Source organism: Nansenia antarctica, assembly GCF_963989245.1.
Source record: "Nansenia antarctica genome assembly, chromosome: 7".
Classification (NCBI taxonomy): domain Eukaryota; kingdom Metazoa; phylum Chordata; class Actinopteri; order Argentiniformes; family Microstomatidae; genus Nansenia; species Nansenia antarctica.
Window position 1 is genome coordinate 65478815 of NC_137677.1, and position 19391 is coordinate 65498205.

Here is a 19391-nt window from a genome sequence, read left to right on the forward strand (position 1 = left end):
ATTGCTGTATTTATATGCTGTGTTTTCTAAAAGTAAGACGTATCACCTAATAAAGCACTTTTAAAGCACTTTGAGCTGCAACGTTTGCAGGAAACAGTGCAGTATACAAATAAAAGTTATTATGGTTATGATTATGATTCTTATTATTATATGATTATTCTTAATAATCATAATACTTCAAACATTCAATATTCTCCAAGATGCATTATACCACCAGTGAACCTATAAACTAAATTGAAGAATTCAGATCAAGCATCCTAAAGCATCTCTGATTCCTTTCTGGTGCTGATGAGAGTCACGTTGGCAATACCCAGAATCCATAGCGAGGCGCACGGCCACGTAAACATACGCAGCTCTGTGCAGCTCTCCGGCTTCACTCTCAGAGCGAATTGACGAACGCACCCTTTTGGCTGTGTGCGTGTGCGTGTGCGTGTGCGTGTGCGTGTGTGCGTGTGTGCGCGTGTGCGTGTGTAGCTGTGGAATGTTGTCATAAAACAACCGGTACCCGGTGATGATGCAACATTCAGTCAAACGGAATAAAAAAGACCAACGGCGCAAAGACTGACACATGCTTTTGTTCAGGTCAGCTCATGAATATTAAGCAGTGATTAATATTCCAGCTAATGTTTTTTAGGAGGCCATACATGACATCTAACAAGATATGATAAAAAATGTGATTTTTGTTGTTGTAATGTAATCTCGTTTGGTCTGCTCTCGCGTTGTTTGGGAAATCACGCGTCAGTTAGCGCTTTTTTTTCCCGTTACTGTTTTTGAGTAATAATGATAATAATAATATGACTTCATGTGTCGCGACGAAACTACAACAAGGAACAGGGACAGCTGCTTCAAGACGACAGATTATAGAGACGTTATTCCCTTTGTAGCATGCAGACAGAGAGGTATTTACGGTTTGTGTGTATTAGCAGCTTGTTGTGTTAGCATTTGGTTTGCTCTGGATGCTACATGCAGCTAAGCTATGTTGCTGCTAACAGCAGTTTGTCTAGAAGTGCTTTGTGATGAGCTGTTAAACTGTTATGAGTTAAACCCGTTCTAGCTCCGTTCACTTATTACAGTTACTAACTGTTAACGAGGCTATTGTGCAACCGTCTCTTTCACTGTATCAGTTTGACTGTTGTATCTGACATAGCTAGGGTTAGCTAAAGCTAACTAGCCAATCAAGGGGGGTTGGAGGAGGGGGCACAATTCTCGCGAGACTTACTTATTCAAGGGGGTTGGAGGGGCCACAATTGTCGCGAGACTTGCTGCAGTTCTCAGAATTCTATCCTGGGGGGGTTCCGAACATGGCCAAATACAAGAGGGATGAATGAATAAATGAATGAATGAATGGTCTTTATTGTCATTGATACAGTACAGGTACCAAACAACGACATTTAGGAGGGGGGGCTCCCCTGGTGCTAGGAAAAAATACTAAAAACAAGAAGGGAAAAGAGCTGGTTTACATAAATAAAGGCTATGTACACTATCCACTATACTATACTACTATACTATACAATAAAACACTGTGCTGTACTCTATGCTATAAATATCCTAACATTTCCTATCTCTGAACCTTATGTACACAAGGGTTGTCATATTGCACATAGTGTTATTGCACATTCATTAAAGTGTCATGTTTCGTAGTCAGACAGACAGACAGACAGTAATAAATCATTTAGAATTGCCACCTTTTTATCATGGAGGCATTACAATAGAACATGAGCCATAATGGATGATTGGTAGATTGATATTCATGCAGAGATGGAAACGTTTAATTAAAGTAAGACATGACATCAATCACAATGGTCATCCCCTTTGAATGAATAGGTGAATGAACACACGCACGCGTCCACTCTCTGTTTCTATGGGGTATCATTTGTATAATGCCACTTCGAAGCTGAAGGCTTCCACATTGATTTGACGATAATAATAATAATAGTTAGCCTAATAGTCGTTTTCTATATGTTACGGTACATGTGGGAAATCGGTACATTTGGGAAAACTAGGGTTAGGTGCTACGGTTAGGTGTAGGGGTAGGGGTAGGGTTAAGGTTAGGATTAGGGTTAGACATGCCAGCATGTACCAAGTCATCCTAGCACCTAACCCTAACCCTAGTTTCCCCACATGTACCATATTCCCACATGTACCGTAACATACATACTGCATATTCTATTCTATCCTGCTCTATTCTCCTCTACTCGAATATCCTTCAATTCAACTACTTATTCTGTGTTCTCAGCAGGTCACCAGTGAGCGTGTGAGAGAGAGCTGTACGATGTCTATGGTGCTGTTTGCCTCGGTGGTGAGGGTGGGGGACGGCCTGCCCCTCTCAGCCTCCACAGACTACGAGCAGGACAAAGGCCTGCAGGAGACCAAGAAGCACCTGAAAGGTCTCTCTAAGAAGCTGGGCCAGTTCCCCGACCGCTGCACGCTGAAGACCGGACAGTACAACGTCAAGTAAGTGTGGTCCTCTGTGGCTCAGTTGGAGGATTAGCATGATGCTACCAAGGAAGGCTGTGGGTTTGAATACTGCTGCCTGGGACCGTAGATGCTGAAAAATGTATGTGTTACGGTACATGTGGGAAAACTAGGGTTAGGTGCGACGTCGACTTGGTACATGCTGGCATGTCTAACCCTAACCCTAACCCAAATCCTAACCCTACCCCTAACCCTAGCTCCCTAGCACCTAACCCTAGTTTTCCCACATTTGCCGTATTCCCACATGTACCGTAACATATGCACTCACTGCAATGTAAGTCGCTTTGGATAAAAGCATCAGCTAAGTGGCATATATCTTAAGTAGGTGTTTTCTCACACGTGCATTGCTAGCTTTGACATAATACTGATGCTTACGCCGCAGTGGTAGGTCTGGGTGTGGGAGCTGAACCACGCAGTGACCAGAGAATTTTTAAAAAGTAAGTGTTAGGTTGAAACATCCTGTGATGCGCCGTCTCAGGCTTTTATTGGAGACGGTTTCTACTCTGGTTATCGTAGTTAACGTGTTCTATGATAATATGACCACTAGGGATGGGTTCGATTAGTAAAAATGAGTACGAATGAATTGAAAAAGAAAACTTTTCCCTCATTTTCAGTGGCACAACTGAAGCAAGCCACTTGTCTATGAGATTGTCGGGTGGGATTTGTCTCGTTTTATCCAACAGAAGAAGCAGATAAAAAACAGACGTCAAGTTGTTGCAAACAGTAGCCCCCCCGCTATTCGAGTCGCTCCAAACCGAGTCTCGGACTTCCCAGCGACACGTGACCGACCGTCTCCACAAACACCCGACGTTATTAAACCACGACGTTATTAAACCGGAAAAAAGCTAGTGATTGGACAGCGTGGTGGTGGTGGCGGTGGTGGGGGTGTTTGGGGGGAACTTGAGGACTGAGTTTCACCTCATCTCAACTCGGTGACACAGGCGCCCCCCCCCCCCCCCCCGCTCTGTCCTTCACTCAGTGTCACTATCAAATCTCTCCCGACAGGCTGGTCAATCAAATACTTGATTCATCGGTTCTGGCGACCCGTCAATTAAACGATTACACCAAAGAATTACATCCAACCCATCTATAATGACCACCCAAAGTGGCAGTTTGGTTGTCAGATTTAGCTTGTGACGATGATGCTTCACTATTTCCCCCCCTTTCATCTGATCCTAAGGCAGCTTAATGTTCCTAGTTGCGTCAGGGCTGCAGGGCTTTAATTCCCCCTAATGTGAATGTTTTGACAGGTTTTGTAAATGAAAGCTGTCTGAGTCTTGTTTCCCAAAAACACGACTGGGGCGTTCTAGACTACTTAGACATCTCTGTACAAGTAAATGGGTTTATTAGCTTGGCTAAATAGTCCCATTAAGGCAAGAAGATATTGTCTTGAATGAAAATGAGCATGTGCATGTGCATGTGCACGCACGCACGCACGCGCACAGACACAGACACAGACACAGACACACAGACACACAGACACACACTCACACACTCACACACTCACACACACACACACACACACACACACACACACACACACACACTCACTCTCAGCCCTCAGAGAGTCTCTCCTCTGTCTAAAGGCCCCTCACACACACACACACACACACACACACACACACACACACTCTCTCCTCTGTCTAAAGGCTCATCAGCCCATGAAGGAGAGAAGTGATGGAGAAGAGGAAGTAGTAGGAAGTACCAGGCAGCATCTAAATCTCTAAGCTAATGTGAGATTTAAACATCCTTTTCGGCGATGCCTAACCGGGATCTATCGGTCCTCCGAGAGGGGTCTGCGGGGGCCGCGGTCCTCCATCCTCCCCGGTTTCCTCCCGGCTCTGTCGACACCCGCTATTCATCACCCAAAAACTTCATAAGGCAGAGTGAGAGAGAGAGAGAGAGGGCGGGAGAAAGCAAGCAAGCCGAGGGAGGAAGAAAGGGAGGGAGGATGGAGGAGGAGGAAAGAGAGAGAGCGAGATTGCCGTCCCCTCTCCTCTCCTCTCCCTGCCGGTTCGGGGGTGTCAGGAGTGAGTCATGTGTTTTGTTTCGTCTCTCCCGGTGGAGACATTAAAGCAGGAAGACAGACGCTGCCATCTCCCCCCCCGCCCCCCCCCAGAACTCCCCTCCGCCTCACACTCCCACTCCCAGTCCCTCCAGTCACTTAAGGTTCAGCCTCCGTTCCACCTGTTATGGAAATGTGACCGAGCCGAACGCTCATCTGTAACGTATTGATAGATCGGTCGGAAACAGCGGTCGTGGCACGGATCCTTAAGTGTGATTTTCATAGAAATATAATGAAAGATTGAGATGTATTTAAAGATAATAAAATGTACAGCCAGAAGCTAGCCGACTGCAGAGGATGTGGCACCGTGGCGACGCGTGTTGCACACATACTGTAGCTAGCTGTACACATACTGTAGCTAGCTGTACACATACTGTAGCTAGCTGTACACATACTGTAGCTAGCTGTACACATACTGTAGCTAGCTGAAGGGAACCTGTGGTTGTGGTTGTGGCACTGCGTCTCCTGAAGACACCCGCTTTTCCCCTCTACTGTGTCCCTAAAAACTTCTATTGCCCCCCTTGTACTGTTTCTCTGTTTCTCCAGTGTCTAAATATAAAAAAATAAAAAAAAAGTTTAGAAGAAGGTGACAGAAGAAGGTTTTTCCTTCTATCAATGGCCCCGGGCCTGAGCTGGATTAACTCTTCCTGCTACGAATGGTGGATTGATGATTCACTTGCTTAGTATTCAAATGTATCGATTGTAAGTCGCTTTGGAATAAGGCGTCTGCTAAATGCCAAACATGTAAATGTAAATGGTTGCTTGCCTGGTACTTGTTTGGAGATTGTATTCTCTGGTGGTGACCTGATGTACTTCCTCTCTACTGTATTGTTCTGTAATTGCGTTAACCCCCGGTAATGTCGTCCACCGGAGGGAGGAACTGTCTGGGGAGACTCTGCCACTGAGTCTCTATGTGAAGACTCCAAGGCAGAGCGTGTGTGTGTCTCAGTGTGTTACTGACGAATGTGTGATTTCATTTACTGGTACTGTATGTATGTAAAACTGTATAGTTCCAATTTAACTGTTGTCTTTTACACTCAAGCTAAAAGATTCCGATGATAAAATGATTTAACCGGAGATGGGGGGGACTGTGTAGGAGTTTGTTTGTTTGTATGTATGAGAGGATGGGTGTGTGTGTGTGTGTGTGTGTCTCTGTGCGTGTGTGTGTGTGTGTGTGTCTCTGTGTGTGTGGTGGAATCTCCAGACACTCTCCAGAGTGTTTGGCAAGAAGTATCTGTATAGCAGTCTGTCAGGATTCCAAGCATCCTTTGAAAGAGAGAAAATTTCATGGCCATGTGTGTGTGTGTGTGTGTTTGTGTGTGTTTGTGTTTGTACGTCCCTGTGTGTGTGTGTGTGTGTGTGTGTGTGTGTGTGTTTGTGTTTGTACGTCCCTGTGTGTGTGTGTGTATGTGTGTATGTGTGTGTGTGTGTGTGTGTGTGTGCGTGTGTGTGCGTGTGTGTGTGTGTCAGTTTCATCAGCTCCCTGGGCGTGGGCTATCTGATGGTGTGTACGGAGAACTACCCCAACGTCTTGGCCTTCTGCTTCCTGGACGAGCTGCAGAGGGAGTTCCTCGTCTCCTACGACCCCAAGCGCATCAACAGCGCCGTGCGGCCCTACTCCTTCATAGAGTTCGGTGAGTTCTCCACGTAATTGTTTGATTTAATAATAAAATCCAAACTGTTGGGAGTATAGAGCTTGAAAGAAGACAGAACACTTCACACCCTCTTTTAAATACTTACGGAGGCCAGGTGCTCTCCATGTAACAGTCTGACATTGTCGGCTCACACTGTTCCTTACTTTGTAATACGGCTGTCAGAACAGCAGAGTCACTACCCATCTTCTGTCGTAGACTGAAGACCTCCATCTCTTCGGGTTACATCTTAACTGCTCCTCCTGAGACATCTACTGACCCCCAGCACTGTGTCTCCTGAAGACACCCGCTTTTACCCTCTACTGTGTCCCTAAAAACTTCTATTGACCCCCTTATACTGTTTCTCTGTTTCTCCAGTGAAAAAAAAAAAAAAAGTTTAGGTTTAGAAGAAGGTGATAGAAGAAGGTTTTTCCTTCTATCAGTGGCCCCGGGCCTGAGCTAGATTACTCTTCCTGCTACGACTGGTGGATTGATGATTCACTTGCTTAGTGTTCAAATGTATTGATTGTAAGTCGCTTTGGAATAAGTCGTCTGCTAAATGCCAAAAATTTAAAATGTAAGGTAACATAGACACGGCTGTTCTAGTGTCAACTGTCACTTAGATCCAACTGTCACTTAGATCCAACTGTCACTTAGATCCAACTGTCACTTAGATCCAACTGTCACTTAGATCCAACTGTCACTTTCAAATTAACCTGAAGATTCCTGTGTGTACCCTGCTCCAGACAACTTCATCCAGAAGACCAAGCAGCGCTACAACAGCCCCCGCTCCCTCTCCACCAAGATCAACCTGTCAGACATGCAGACGGAGATCAAGCTCCGCCCTCCCTACCAGCTGTCCCCCGACGACCTGGGCTCCGTCAACGGCTTGTCCTCCCACACACCCCCCTCCAAGTACAAGGGCATAGGTGAGTAGAGTGCAGGGGGTGGGGTGGGGTTGGGGGGGGTCAGTTATGGTCCCTGTTGTCAGGTCACACTCCCTCACAGACCCTCAGCAGCAGGTGTTGTTGCTACTACAGTCTTATTATCTTGCGCCGTCAGCCGTTCATAACAAAACGTTAGATGCATTATTGTGTGCATCAAATATTTCTTTTATTATTATCCCCCCTCCCCCCAAAGTGTGTTTGAAGCACAGTAACATTTATACAGGACCGTATATGAGGCTCCCTCGTCTTAAGGCTTAACTCCCCCCCCCCCCAAGCCTTCAGATATCTCCCATTGTCAGGTGTTTAGTACATAAACACCTTCCATCTTCCATACCTGAGAGGCTGGCAAGGGAACAGACATTGGTGACAGCGCCAACGTTTAATCACAAGGAAGCACCTTGTCTGCTGCCTGTCTGCCTGCCACCTTATTGAAGGAAGGACACCTTCGCTACAATAGCAGCTACTCGCTTCATCCATAAAGCTTGATTGGATTCGGCTTTTGACACTGGACCCTTTGACCACCGGTGGTCCCCTGTCTGAGGCTACCCCACCTAAGACCTCCGCTACCCCACCTAAGACCCCTGCTACCCCACCTAAGACCCCTGATACCCCACCTAAGACCCCCGCTACCCCAGCCCTGGGTCACTACAGCTAGTGTGCTAGTATTTTTACATAATCTGATCCATTAGGTGTTTATTAATGCCTGTGTGGTGTTATTTTTTAAATGGTGATATTTTTGAGTTAGTAATTCATAAAATACAAAGGTTCCATCTCACAAAACATAATGGAATGTAAAAACGTTGACGCTCCATATCTCTTAACTGCCCTAAACGGAGATAGAACCTTATCATTCTAAACGGAGATAGAACCTCATCATTCTAAACGGAGATAGAACCTCATCATTCTAAACGGAGATAGAACCTTATCATTCTAAACGGAGATAGAACCTTATCATTCTAAACGGAGATAGAACCTTATCATTCTAAACGGAGATAGAACCTTATCATTCTAAACGGAGATAGAACCTTATCATTCTAAACGGAGATAGAACCTTATCATTCTAAACGGAGATAGAACCTTATCATTCTAAACGGAGATAGAACCTTATCATTCTAAACGGAGATAGAACCTTATCATTCTAAACGGAGATAGAACCTTATCATTCTAAACGGAGATAGAACCTCATCATTCTAAGCGGAGATAGAACCTTATCATTCTAAACGGAGATAGAACCTTATCATTCTAAACGGAGATAGAACCTTATCATTCTAAACGGAGATAGAACCTCATCATTCTAAACGGAGATAGAACCTTATCATTCTAAACGGAGATAGAACCTTATCATTCTAAACGGAGATAGAACCTCATCATTCTAAGCGGAGATAGAACCTTATCATTCTAAACGGAGATAGAACCTCATCATTCTAAGCTCACTCAGAGGAGTTTGAGAGGATCATGATTGATGATCTACCCGTAGCAGCTTTTTGACTAAACCATCGTTTTAGTCTTCTGGCACCAAATCTGTTGTTGTTGTTGTTGTTGTTGTGACGTTGTTTAGATTGTAGCTGTCGATCAGTATGGAGATCCTGAGGTCCCTGGTCCACTGGCTGGCTGTGTGTTAGTGTGTGTGTGTGTCTGTGTGTGTGTCTGTGTGTGTGTGTGTGTGTGTGTGTGTGTCTGTGTGTGTGTGTGTGTGTGTGTGTGTGTGTGTGCGCGCGCATGTGTGTGTGTGTGTGTGTCTGTGTGTGTGTGTGTGTGTGTGTGTGTCTGTGTGTGTGTGTGTGTGTGTGTGTGTGTGCGCGCGCGTGTGTGCGTGTGCGTGTGCGTGTGTGTGTGTGTGTGTCTGTGTGTGTGTGTGTGTGTCTGTGTGTGTGTGTGCGTGTGTTAGTGCTGTTGTCTCAATATGCTGGTGGAGCGTCGCCAGAGGAACCTAAACAAGCGTGCGGCACCGTCACCATGACGACATGACGCAGATATATTTGGTTGTCAAACTCGGTCCCACTTTAATACAGTCGGCTAGTGTTCATTATTTAGCATCATCCCTATCGTCCCAGAAACAGAGACAGTGTGGAAAAGGACGATTTATTTTTTAGATTTAAGAATCGCTTTTCAGCGATATTAGCGCCTCATCGCGTTCTTTGTACACATCTTGAATATCAAATAAAAATATAACCGCAAGCGGCAACGGGCCGTGTTCCTACAGATATGCCCCCATAACCATAAATGGGGTGAGATTGACAGACACGGGGTAGAACTACAGACAGGTTGTAGATTGACAGATAGGGGGTAGACCTACAGACAGGTTGTAGATTGACAGATAGGGGGTAGACCTACAGATAGGGGGGTAGACCTACAGACAGGTTGTAGATTGACAGACAGGGGGTAGACCTACAGACAGGTTGTAGATTGACAGATAGGGGGTAGACCTACAGACAGGTTGTAGACCTACAGACAGGGGGGTAGACCTACAGACAGGGGGGTAGACCACTCACCTAATATGGGCCAAGTTGAGCTCATGATATACTAAGCTATGATATTATGAAGTACCCTAGGACCACGGGCCTGTAAGGTACCAGTCACCTAATTATGGCCTGATATACGTAGGCTACTATGCTATGATGATATTATACACTGCCAGCATTGTGAAGTTACTTGATTTGTTATTATAGCGCCACCTATGGTCTAATCAAGGTCATTATTTCTGCCATAGTTATTGATGCTCTCTAGTTGTGGCATGCACATTCATAGCATTTTTTTGGTCAGGGACCTTTTGAGCTATTTGACCAAAGCCAGGAAAATAATAATGGAGTAAACAAACCACCAATAACAATACTGAAACACAAAAAATAAGTTCCCAAGTTCACGCTCCAGAAATAGCTAAAATAGCTTTCGTTGCTACGGAGCGTTCCGACACACACCTTCCTTGTTTGGTCTCCCAGACAGGCTTTGTTGTTGTCATGGTTATTCTTTGATTACGATGCGAGGCCTTTACCAGCGTCCTGCCGTCTCTCCTCCTCCCCTCCTCCCCTCCTCCCCCTCCTCCCCTCCTCCCCTCCTCCCCTCCCCCCTCCCCCCCCCCTCCCCTCCCCCCTCCTCCCCCTCCTCCTCCTTTCCCCCTCCTCCTCCTCCTCCTCCCCTCCTCCTCCTCCTCCTCCCCCCCTCCTCCTCCTCCTCCTCCTCCTCCCCTCCTCCTCCTCCTCCCCCCCCTCCTCCTCCTCCTCTTCCTCCCCTCCCCCCCTCCTCCTCCTCCTCCTCCTCCTCCCCTCCTCCCCTCCCCTCCTCCCCTCCTCCCCTCCTCCTCCTCCTCCCCTCCTCCTCCCCTCCTCCCCCCCCTCCCCTCCTCCTCCTCCTCCTCCTCCCCCTCCTCCCCTCCCCCCCTCCTCCCCTCCCCCCCTCCTCCCCCCCTCCCCTCCTCCTCCTCCCCTCCTCCCCTCCCCCCCTCCCCCCTGCAGCTCCCACACAGGTCCTGGAGCCCGTGGCGCTGGCTGGCATTGTGTCCTGCGTGCTGAGTGTCCTCTGCGGGGGCCTCAACCTGCTGCGGGGCGTCCATGCCATAGAGAGCATACTACAGGTACGACTCTGTCTCTCTCTCTCTCTCTCTCTCTCTCTCTCTCTCTGTCTCTCTCTCTCTGTCTCTCTCTCTGTCTCTCTCTCTGTCTGTCTCTCTCTCTCTGTCTCTCTCTCTCTCTCTCTCTCTCTCTCTCTCTTTCTCTGTCTCTCTCTGTCTCTGTCTCTCTCTCTCTCTCTCTCTCTCTCTCTCTCTGTCTCTCTCTCTCTGTCTTTGTCTCTCTCTGGCTCTCTGGCTCTCTCTCTCTCTCTCTGTCTCTCTTTCTCTTTCTGTCTGTGTCCCTCTCTCTATATTCCTCTCTATGTCCCCCCCCCTCTCCCTCCCCCCCTCCTCCCTCCTCATATGTCGTTTGGGCAATGTGACAATTCAAGCTTTCCAAAAGCTCCATAACGGTTGTAATGATCGTGGGGCGGCTGTGGCGCGGTTCGAACCCCCGGCTGGCCACATGTCGAAGTGTCCTCCCAACGAGCAGGCCGGCGCCTTGCATGGTAGCTTGCCGCCATTGGTGTGTGTGTGAATGGGTGAATGAGAGGCCACTGTAAAGCGCTTTGGAATAACGTGCTATATAAGTCAGTCAGTTTACCATTTAATGATCGTTGTTTAATCCCTAGCGATCTGGGGAATGAATAGTTCATTTACGAACGCTGTTTCTTTGTCCAGAAAAAGCGCTTTTCTATAATGGAGTGTCCCACCTGAATTGGTTTTGTAATGATTTGAATATTGCAGCATGTTGACGCTGCCTAGGATGGACTGACCTGGTTCCCCCGCTCTGTCTCTGGTGACTGCTTATTGGAATCGTAAAGCACAACAGCTAACGTTCCACCCTGAAAGTCCATTTCCGAGGGTTATTATTATGTTATTATTAGGGAGAATGTTGTTTGGAACTTGGAACTGAATTATTCCGCCACTATGGCCAGAGGTGGTGGAAGATATCCAACAAAATGTCCGACCCATAGAGACACGTAATCACTTGTATTCCAGATGCTATTAATAGGTCAGTGTCTGAGTGAGTTAGCCATCTTTGCTGCTCTGCGCAGATTTCATCAGAACCCCCCTTGTGGGACTGTACTGTACTGCAAACCTGCTGTGCTAAAGTGACCTCTGATTAATTCCTCTCATTTCCTTCCTTGTTTCCAAAGAACGACGATGAAGATTTTAATTACGTGATTGCCTTTTTCCTGGGCACGGCAGCCTGCCTGTATCAGGTACGTGATCTACGCTACAGTAGAGAGCTGCTTGTCTGCTTGTCTGCTTGTCTGTCTGTCTGTCACCAGCTGTTAGCGACGAACAGACCCACACTTTAGGGCCCAGCAGGCTGGTGGTATGATTGCAGGGATGGGATATGGAGGTTTATATACTGTATACTGTATATATATATATATATGATATGGTAGCTATATATATACCGGTACATGTATATATGATATATATATGAGAGGATATGGTAGCAAGGTGTTTCTCGCCTGTGGTTTTCACATCAGTGTTTTCTTTATTGAGTCTTTATTGAGTCCATGGCAGACCCTAACCCTAACCCTGGTCATATGTAACCCTAACCCTAACCCTGGTAATATGTAAGAACACCTTTATTGGACTGATTTGAAACAATGATCGATACTCTCGGTCAAATGTTTGGGTTAACTCTAGATAAAAAAAACTGTCCTTGAATCAGTCTGTTTCAGTCTATTTAGGGACAGACACTGAAAATGAAAAGCTAACGTTGTTATGGTAATGCATCTGGCTTGTTGACATTTCAATATATCAATGTTACATCTGTCCCTCCTCAAATCAACACATAAAGAAAGAAAGTAAAAAAAAAACATTAGGATATTGTCACCTTCTTAAAGTAATGGCTTTTGATGTCACTTTTGAGGAAAATTATGTTTTTGCCTAAATATCATAGCCTATATTCTATATTTGGTTCAGTTTATTCTGTTTTTTCTCAAAACCTGAAGATATGACTTACGCCATTATTTTAAGAAAGTGACGATATATTTGTGTCCTGCAAAAATGAGTCAAAAGTCCAACATTGACCAGAGTTCTCCTGGCCCTCCTCCAGGGTATCCGCGGTGTCTTGAAAAGTATTAAAAGTTGATAAATCAATTTTGGGAAAATCAAGACCCTTAACCTCATAGGAGCCAACGGACCCCCATGGGGATCCGAAGTGATATAAAGAGTTTACCTCGATCAATTCTCTTCATCGATATCACATTTTTTTCACAACTTTGCATGCTATACGATGCCACCATTTTTTTCCCGAGACGGTAAACACGGCCTAAGTCACATCCAGTTTTCTCCAACTGGAGAATGTGTCATGTCCGGTTTCAACGCCGAATTTCCATACCATTGGTCGGCCAACCCAAAAAAATCCCCCCAAAAAAAGAAAAAAAAAGAAAAGAAATCTGATACATGAGAAAGGTCAAAGGTCAAAGATGGTGCCAAAATATCTCCAAATGGCATAAACATATAGGTGTCCGCCTAAACATACCTGTACTAAAACAGGTACAAAGTTGCATTTGCTCACATTACTAGCATCGACTTTGGCACAAGTACTAATAAGACCCTGGAGTACTGATTCCTAGATGATTTGGGCTTATTCATCAGGTTTCCAAGGTGATATTCACTGTAAAAGCTGTTTTTTTTTTAGGCGGAGACTGAATTTGAGATGTTTTATAATGTTCTAGCTCTATTTGCTCTAACACAGTAACATAGATTTTGATTCTGACACTTCTACAGCCACCCCACAGGTGTTAGCTTTCATTTGATAACAAGATCATTATGAAGGCCCTTGTGATTGTGGAGATATTCTATATTCACTGTGGGCATGTCATTTCGAGCAGAAAACCAGAAAAATAAGGTGGATAAGATCTGGTTAATAAGTATTAAAAAGTCTTATCACGATTTTATGAGGTCTTGAATTTTGTATGTATTTTTCTGAATTAGACTCTGTCCAAAGAGTTTGAGTCCTAAAAACTTTTAGTAAAAGTTAGTGAATTTATTAGTTTGATTAAAAAACAAAGATGAACCGGAAATTGTGTTGTATGATAGTGGTCTAGTCTATTGCAAACTAAAACTGTTAAGTTAAAGGTGTCACTGATGTAAACGGTTACAGCTCGAAGTGGCGGAGAGGTCTGGAAAAATATTGACAAGGTCTTTAAAACGTCTTAGAAAGGTATTGAAATTAACCTCAAGATTCCTGTATATACCCTGTCCTCCTCCTCGCCCCTGTGCTACAGTGTTACCTGTTTGCCTACTTCTCCGTGTGGAGGAACAGCAAGTCCTGCCTGGCCTTCGCCCTCATCTGCCTCTGCAACATGTACCTGTACGAGCTGCGCAACGTGTGGCAGATCCTGTTCCACGTGACGGCCGGCGCCTTCATGACTCTGCAGATCCAACAGCGCCAGCCGCAGGGGAAAGCCCCCGACTACAACGTCTGACACACGGGGGGAAACAGAACAACACGCCACCGTTGGACTACAGCCTCAAAAACTACAAACACCCATGATCCACTGCTGTGTTGTTCTGAGGAAGTGTGGCCCGCCCAAGATGCAGGGAGGGAACAGAGCCACCGTTTGACCCTTGACCCCCTGCACTCTGGTCCCTCCTCCTCTCTCCACCACACGCTGCTCTGTGGACCAAACAGAGCCTGAACACCACTAGACCCAGACGGACTGCGCTGAGTCTAATCCTCTAGCATGACCTCCCAAGTAGTGAGGTAGCTGTCACCTCCAGACCCAGCAGAGTCACCTCCAGACCCAGCACACAGTGTTGTCTGAATGTCTTCTCAGGGCTCGACATTAACGCCGTTTTACTTGTCCGGAGCAAGTAAAACTTTCGCCGGGTTTGTTTGCGCGAGCACGACGACGCTGCTGGATCCCGGATATCTTCACTCACGATCATCTAGTCTGGTCTGGCGCCTGCGCCGTCTGTTGTTCTTCCTGCACACAGGTAAACATATCCAGGATCTAGCAGCGTCGTCGTGCTCGCGCAAACAAACCCGGTGAAAGTTTTACTTAAAGTAAAACGGCGTTAATGTCGAGCCCTGCTTCTGTGTCATCTGGAGTCTTGACTCTGGGTTTCGTGGCGGGACTATGCAACGCAGGATCACGAATGTCCTTTTTCATTTCACGCCGTGTGCATCTCCGATGTATCTCCAAGGTTTTAGGACACAATGCTCCTAATGTGCTTAATCTCTGACATCACAGGCTTATATCATTATATCATGTTGTATGTAGAGCTTTTTTTTGTGGTAGCTATTTATTTGTTCATCTATGTGTGTTCATTGCCATGGAGCTATTAAAGCTTTTTTTTTTAATAGGTTTTGTTACAAATTATTTCAAATTATATTTATGATTTTCTATACACAAATAACTCTTGATGGGGTCCACTGCTGTTTTAGACACTGATTTTTAATTCTGTTGTTATTTAAATTTCATTCGAGATCAGCACATCATAACATCATAGCTTTTTATTGGTGTGATTTGGAGATTTATATGAAATTTCAAGTAATGCACGCAAGTAGAAATCTCAAATCGCAATTTAGGCCACAACACTCACAAGTTCACAAATTAATGGAATGAGGAATGGTATCAAACATAACCATTCCTCATTCTGTTCCATGTATTACAATGAGCCCGTCCTCCGATTTCCGCCTCCACCAGCCTCCCCTGTTCCAGACTTCACCACATTGTCATTCTGAAACCAAAGCAGATATAGGGAGAGTAATGTACGTCAACTACTGTTCACAACAACACGTGACGTTAGAATTATAAGGTTCTATCTCCATTTTTGTCAAAATGTAGTTTTTTACATAATCTGATCCATTAGGTGTTTATTAATGCCTGTGTGGTGTTATTTTTAAAATGTAGACATTTTTGAGTTAGTAATTAATAAAATACAAAGGTTCCATCTCACAGAACATAATGGAATGTAAAAACGTTGACGCTCAATATCTCTGAACTGCCCTAGACGGAGATAGAACCGTATCATTCTAAGCTCACGAACAGCTTAACTTAATGTCCTTCTTTTTTTCTGAACCATATTCTTCTTCAGGACTGTATCGCAGATATGTTTGCAATGTCGTCGTCCCCCCCCTTCCGGGAAATTTCAGCGAAACTCAGTTGAAGGATTGTGCCACGGGTGTTGTTGTTGTTGCAGTTGTGGGTGTCTCCATGGACAATGTAGATGATCACTGGCATGACTAGAAAGTAGACATGGATCATGGAAAATATCAATATCAGTATCTCCCGGCACCTGTTGTACCTGTATCTCTGAGGACTGTACCCCTAGATCACACCAGGGGGGGGCTGGCTTAGGAGGACCTAATTAAGCAATATCACACGAGAGGGAGTGTGTAATACTGAATATCAGCACGGCTGTGATTCGGTCGTAGGTACGAGGCCGCATGCCGAGTACCGAAGACGATCACAGCCGTGCTGATATTCATTATAACAGCACGACCTCGAGTGTGATATTGCTTAATTAGGTCCGGAGTGATACATAATAGTTAAAGGTCCCAGTGCTGTTATACTGTATATCAGCACTCATGGAATGCCTCTTGTCCAATCAAATTACTTGGTCGGAACTAACTGTTGTATAATCAGGCTTATCGTAAATGCATGGGGTGTAACGAGCCATGTTGTCAAACACAGATCGGAGGTCGGGCTCATTGTGATGCATGGAATAGAATACGGAATGGTCTCAAACACCTACCATTCCGTATTCCATTCCATGCATTACAATGAGCCCGACCTCCGATTTCTACCTCCACTAGCCTCCCCTGGTTTGAAGCTGTCTTATCAATGGTCCCCGTCCCCCCCCCACCTAATATGACCTTCTGTGTCAAACGGACCACTACTATACACTTTCCACGGCTCTGAAACTACACAGGTTCTTTCATGTCTTCATGCCATGATGCTGTTTGGACCTGACACACTCTGCAATCCCCCCCTCTGATGTAATATTACACAACAATAAACAATTCCTGTTTAAAGATGGACTGGCTCAGGATTTTATTGATGTCATTTCTTATTTATTGTTGCAAGGGAGGCTGGTGGAGGCAGAAATCGGAGGACGGGCTCATTGTAACGCATGGAATGGTATCAAACACACTGGTTTCCTGATTCCGTTCCATGCATTACAATGAGCCCCGTCCTCCGATTTCTACCTCCACCAGCCTCCCTTTGTATGCATGGTATAGTGGGATCACTGGGGAATGTCCTTAGCTATTCGTGACGTTAGAATTATAAGGTTCTAGTAAAAGTTGTTTACATAATCTGATCCATTAGGTGTTTATTAATGCCTGTGTAGTGTTATTTTTTTAATGTTGACATTTTTGAGTTAGTAATTCATAAAATACAAAGGTTCCATCTCACAGAACATAATTGAATGTAAAAACTTTGACCCTCAATATCTCTGAACTGCCCTAAACGGAGATAGAACCTTATCATTCTAAACGGAGATAGAACCTTATCATTCTAAACGGAGATAGAACCTTATCATTCTAAACTCACGAAATCTCCTTAGCTATTGTCATTTAGTGTGTATAGATATCGCCTGCATAAGAGATATACCAGAACATAACAGACAGGTATAAACTAGACTAGTACTAGTTTATTTCACCTGAGATGTGAGGTTCCACATGAAGGCAAACAAATGAATTGAATTCTTTAGTTGCTTCAAAACCAAGTCTGATTTTATCTCCCCTTGTTTCCCCCTCTTCGAGAACAACGTTTTGATTTAGTACTCTGATCACCAGACAGACGCAGATCTCTGGGAACGATTCTTATTTTAGTTCCAGAAGCACTGTGAGAGACATGGTGATGATTATCATGTGATGATTATTATTATAAGTGTGTGAATGTGCATTATTAGAAACAGACATTTCCTCCAGAGGCACATTGAGGATTAATGAGGCGGGGTGATGATGTGAGATGTTCCAGGTAGTTCATGCTCTATGCATTAATAAAGCAGGATGAACTGAGAACAGTTGGGATGTTGGGAGACAAATTGCAACTAATTTGTGTGAACGCAGAAGCAGAATTGACGTCACAGACTATTTGTGACTCCGACATAATTGAGGTTGTTATTTTCTGCACACGGCATCAGTTCCTCACAGGTGTGTGTGTGTGTGTGTGTGTGTGTGTGTGTGTGTGTGTGTGTGTGTGCGTGTGTGTGCTTCTTGAAAGTGCTGAAAGATGTTTTCAGCCTTCACTGCTTTCAGCTTGATTATTATTACCACATTATTCTAGTCTTGCCATAACATTGTCTTCATAACAGCCAGCTGTTGTCTTCATTAGTTTTCTGTAAATGTTGAACTTTTGGATTTGCCTGGTGGATTCTTGTTCTAGTCATTAGTAGAGAAATACTGTTTTCTTTCAGCTGTCTGGGGGGACTTTAGGCATTTAACAAATAGGCTTCGTTTCCTCTGAAGGCACTCGGTCCATTTTGTTTGGGACCATTACGTTTAAATTAGAGGAAAGTATAACATTGAAATAAGTTCAGATAATTTATGGACGATTTTGGCTGAAAGAAGTGATTAAATCTTATTGGACTTAATGATCAGAGCATTAAGTTAGATACATAATATACTATACATACTGTAATATCTCATATCTCATTCCCCCACTTTGGGTTGTTAATAATGTGAAATTACCATATTTCTTTCATCTAGCCAACACGGTATCATTGTTAGTAGAGAAGAAAGGAAAGAGACAAAAGGAGATAACTGAGCCACTCGAGTGTGAACAGAGCCGTGGTGTTGCAGGTCCCTGTGAAGGCGCTCTGCTGCCCCCTGCTGGTCTCAACTGGAACCGTCTCAGGTCATGTTCTCACATGATGTCATAGAGATGTCTCTGATGTCATAGGTCATGTTCTCACATGAAAGAAGTCTGAATCGAGACCCGGAGCAAGTGGATGAGTTCGCAACATCTTTGCATAAATTATTTCTCTGATTCACGTCCTCACCACTGGCGGACTCATGGGGGGGCAGGGGGGGCGACTGCCCCTCCTGGTGCCCCCACGGCACTTAGCCCTTTTGAGTGGCGAAAATGAGAGGACGTGCCCTACTGGTGCCCCTCCAATGGTCTAAACTTGACCATGTGCCCCCCCACAGTTGAAAGTGCCCTTTTGAGTGGCGAAATTAGAGGATGTGCCCTATTGGCTGCCCTTCCAATGGTCTAAACTTGACCATGTGCACTGATGGAGTCCCATGTTGTGCAGTAGGTGCCCTTTTTTTATTTTCGCCCTTCAAACAGCCTGAGTCCGCCACTGGTCCTCACAGCCCTTCATGTAAACAAAGTAACATACGCAATCGAAGCAACAGACGTGGTAGTTGATTGGTCAGAAAAATTGAGAATTGCCCGTTCGTCCCGCTCTTATCCAGACCAACACGCATGCGCTGTTGTTTTCCTATGGACAGCCTCGGGCAGCGTTCTCACCTAAAAGCGAAGCGAAGCAAAGTGATGGATGCGTCGTTTCTAACCGAAGCGAAACCACCCTTTTCAAGCGGAGCATCCTTTGGTTCTTTGCTGCGGGAGCGACTTTACTTTGTTACGTCCGTCGTGTTCTGTTTGTTTCTTGTGTTCTCTCCCAGGTGATTGTCCTTCCTCCTACCAATTGCCGTGGTGACGGCCTGATTGAATCTTCAATCAAGGGTGGAGGTGGAGGATAAAAGCCTGGGAGAGACACTCAGTTGGTGCCAGTGGGCC

General features: G+C 45.1%; 1 protein-coding gene across 1 annotated transcript; it reads left to right on the forward strand.

Annotated features, from left to right (window-relative positions):
- Positions 1 to 2272: 2272 nt before the first annotated feature.
- On the forward strand, positions 2273 to 14499 carry sec22a (SEC22 homolog A, vesicle trafficking protein; the record flags this gene model as incomplete). The annotated part of the gene is made up of 6 exons (XM_080536293.1): positions 2273 to 2454; positions 6011 to 6174; positions 6918 to 7100; positions 10571 to 10689; positions 11826 to 11891; positions 13920 to 14499. The coding sequence occupies 6 exons, from the start codon at positions 2273 to 2275 to the stop codon at positions 14118 to 14120; spliced, it is 915 nt and encodes a 304-aa protein (XP_080392419.1). The 3' UTR covers positions 14121 to 14499.
- Between the last annotated feature and the right edge of the window lie 4892 nt (positions 14500 to 19391).